This window comes from Sinocyclocheilus rhinocerous, unplaced genomic scaffold (genome assembly GCF_001515625.1).
Source record: "Sinocyclocheilus rhinocerous isolate Xijiao unplaced genomic scaffold, SAMN03320098_v1.1 scaffold982, whole genome shotgun sequence".
Lineage (NCBI taxonomy): Eukaryota > Metazoa > Chordata > Actinopteri > Cypriniformes > Cyprinidae > Sinocyclocheilus > Sinocyclocheilus rhinocerous.
In genome coordinates this window covers 11679-14975 of record NW_015640441.1, presented here as the reverse complement: position 1 = coordinate 14975, position 3297 = coordinate 11679, and the positions used below count along the sequence as shown (strand labels likewise).

Below are 3297 nucleotides of genomic sequence, written 5' to 3'. Positions count from 1 at the left end.
CATGAGCCACACCTATGGAATATTTTACTTCCGTTCTTTCAGGGTAAAGTGTTATTTAGTGCCCCGCTCCCCTATTTTAAGGTAAGATTTTTAATCTGTAAAAAATACAAAATAATTATTATTCTTGTTCATGATTAATATATTCCATGACCGCAGGCCTCAGATAATTAGAAAATAGATCTTCATAGACCATTTTAAAAAAGGTTCATACAGGAACCTTAAAAGTAGGCCAGGCTCTAATATGAACCCCCTTTACCACAACAGAACCAGAACCACTTTAATGCTGATCCTTCTTGATTGGCTCAAAAAGTTTTTTGTTTTTTTTACTTCAAATGTAAAAATTTTTAACATGGTCTTCAAAAGCACTAAATCTTATTATTTATTCCAAACTTCGAATATAGCCACTTGGAACCTGGCCACCGACAAATGATTTTGTTTGATCATGGTGTTGATATTTAGAGATTTTTATGGTACAAATTTAGATACTTACTGATAGAAAGGTTCTTTGCAAAATAAAAATATATTTGCATGATGAAGATCGATAGTATGTCTAAGGCTAGTTTCAAGATAAAGGAAAATTTATTATAGACCAGAATGAAACTGAACATTGTTAATATCAAAACTGTAAGATTTATTAAAATCTCTTTTGGGATGCTTGAGTACTACCATCCTTTAAGTATAAAGGATAGAGAAGACACTATTTCAGAAAATGAGTCCATAGTAAACTGGTAAAAAAAAAAAAAAAAAACTGTTTTCTATATGCATCCTAATGATCTTACTGTGAACAATTCTTTCATGTTTTAATGCTTTAATAAACTTAAATATACGGCAAGCTCTCAATCAGATCTGCCCCCATCCAGTCAACAACTAATGGATAGAATAAAGTCTGCACTCTACATTTTTTCTTTTGATAGTCCATTTTATAGCTAGCTGTTTTTATTGTTGACGTTTTATTCAATTTTTATAGAATCTATTTAAAATAATAAAAAAAAAAAAAAAAAAAAGGCAAGGTGTCAAACAAACATTGTCAACATTTGATCATTTATATAGTACTACTTTACCTAATATACTATGTCTAAAATCCAGTTAATGAAATCCATAAAACCTTTCTAAATATTATGTCACTTCATTATCATATGGCAAATACAGATATTACTAAAGAAAAATAAAATAAAATCTAAACTTTACTAATGCACGGTTTGATCTTAGTAATTTATGTTTAAATTTACCCTCTAGTGCAGATCCCTGATCAAGCCAAATCCAAACATGTATGTAAATACAAACATATTATAATGTGTAAAGTAACTAAGTCTCAGATCAGTGCAGAAGAAGAATATATACTCCATATAGGCCAGGCAATTGAACACTATTTTTGAGGCAGCCATATAATTCAGAGATTTATAAAAAAAAAAAAAAGAAGATTATCAGGAAATCTCTACGTCAGTCCAATAGGAAGGCAGGTCTCTGGTAATCAAACAGACTGAAGTCTCCCTGGTAGCTAGCGTAGAGCCGACGGACATCTCGTTGGCTGATTCCAGTGAAATAGCGTTCCACCTTGGTTCGGTTGTAGCGGGTTATCCCTGGTGGGATATTTGGGTATGACACTAGGTCAGCGATACCAGCAGCTTTTAGAATATAAGGAACATCACGCTCCAGAGTCTCATGGTGACCCACAACATTGTAGGAAATATCACAAGGAGCACACAGCTCAGCATATGTCAGCCAGTGAATAATGTGGTCACCAAACTGCCTGTCCAAGCGCTGTCGGCCTGATTTGTCACCCAAGTACCGTACAAAGTCTTCAAACTGAAGACCCACACTTTCACTATCATCATGGTGACTCCTGCGATATTTGCGAATGATGGCTGGGGCAATGTCATGCTTGTACCAAGGTTCAAATCTTGGGTTCTTCACAAACTTGTCCTTGAAAGCAGATATTAGACGCTCAAATGGGTCTCTCACAATAAAGAACTTGAAATAAGAATTTAACCTGTGAACCAAACAATAACAGAAAGTCAGAATAAGAGTATAATATCAGACATGTAACAAATTCAACAATTTTACCTGCCATTAGTCCTGAAAATCTTAAATGAGAAAGTATGTACTAAGACCATGTCTTAATACTTATCCTGATACTTATAATGATAAATTAGTATTACAATGATGAAAACAGAAATAAAAAAACATGTATCTTGAAAACAAATATTACAATTATGTTCTGAGAGAAGGAAAATATTATTTGCATTAATTTACCTTGGTTGTAATGTTTCAGAGCAGTTTTCCTACTTGTAAACATTGTCAAATATTTATAAACCATTTTTAAAACCCATGCCAAAGGTCCTCTTTTCATATTTATCCTGCTGAGTTCAACAAGGTTGAACCGGAAACACTTCCCATAACACCCGATGTACTTGTTACATAGTTAGAAGAATGGCATCTACACTAAGAGAGTTGGACTCGTAACCCAAAGGTTGCGGGTTCGAGTCTCGTACCGGCAGGGATTGTAGGTGGGGGGAGTGAATGTACAGCGCTCTCTTCCACCTTCAATACCACGACTGAGGTGTCCTTGAGCAAGGCACCGAACCCCCAACTGCTCCCCGGGCGCCGCAGCAAAAATGGCTCCGGGTGTGTGTTCACTGCTGTGTGTGTGCACTTTGGATGGGATAAATGCAGAGCACTAATTCCGAGTATGGGTAACCATACTTGGCCACATGTCACGTCACTTTCACGTCACTTTCACTTATTCCGAGGTCACCATAGCCACCCAGATCCAGACTGTTTCCAGATCAGATAGTCACTGCAGTCACCCGGATCTAGTCCGTATCTAGACCAGATACGGCATCCTGCAGCACCCAGAGATGACCTCGACAGCCCTGAATGTCAGCGGAGACCATGTCAACTATATGAGCCCTAGAGACAAATCCCCTCCAAAGACCTCGTCACCTAGACAGCCATCGGGACAAGACCACGGGAACCAGATGAGTCCTCTGCACAATCTGACTTTGTTGCAGCCTGTCTTCTTGTGAAATACACTCTGGGTTGGCATTTATTATTTTTGGTGGTTATTTTTTGTACCTGCATTCCTTCAACCCCACTATTAAGAGGTAAAAAGAACAAACTTTATTTGTGTAGCCTGCCTTATTTAGGCTGAGCGTTACATATTGGTGGCCCGTATGGGGAGCCTCTTTTGTTGTGTTTGTTTGGTTTTGGGATAATTATCATTATGGATGTGACAAATGCTGATCCGGTTACTGATGTTAATACTGTGAACACCGTGAATACCGATAATCCAAGTAC

General features: G+C 37.2%; 1 protein-coding gene across 1 annotated transcript; it reads right to left on the bottom strand.

Moving 5' to 3' along the window:
- Positions 1-1011: 1011 nt before the first annotated feature.
- LOC107752715 (carbohydrate sulfotransferase 10) lies at positions 1012-2034 on the bottom strand (the record flags this gene model as incomplete). Its single annotated transcript, XM_016568736.1, has 1 exon — positions 1012-2034. A coding segment is annotated over one exon (594 nt), but the record flags the coding sequence as incomplete, so codon positions are not given.
- Between the last annotated feature and the right edge of the window lie 1263 nt (positions 2035-3297).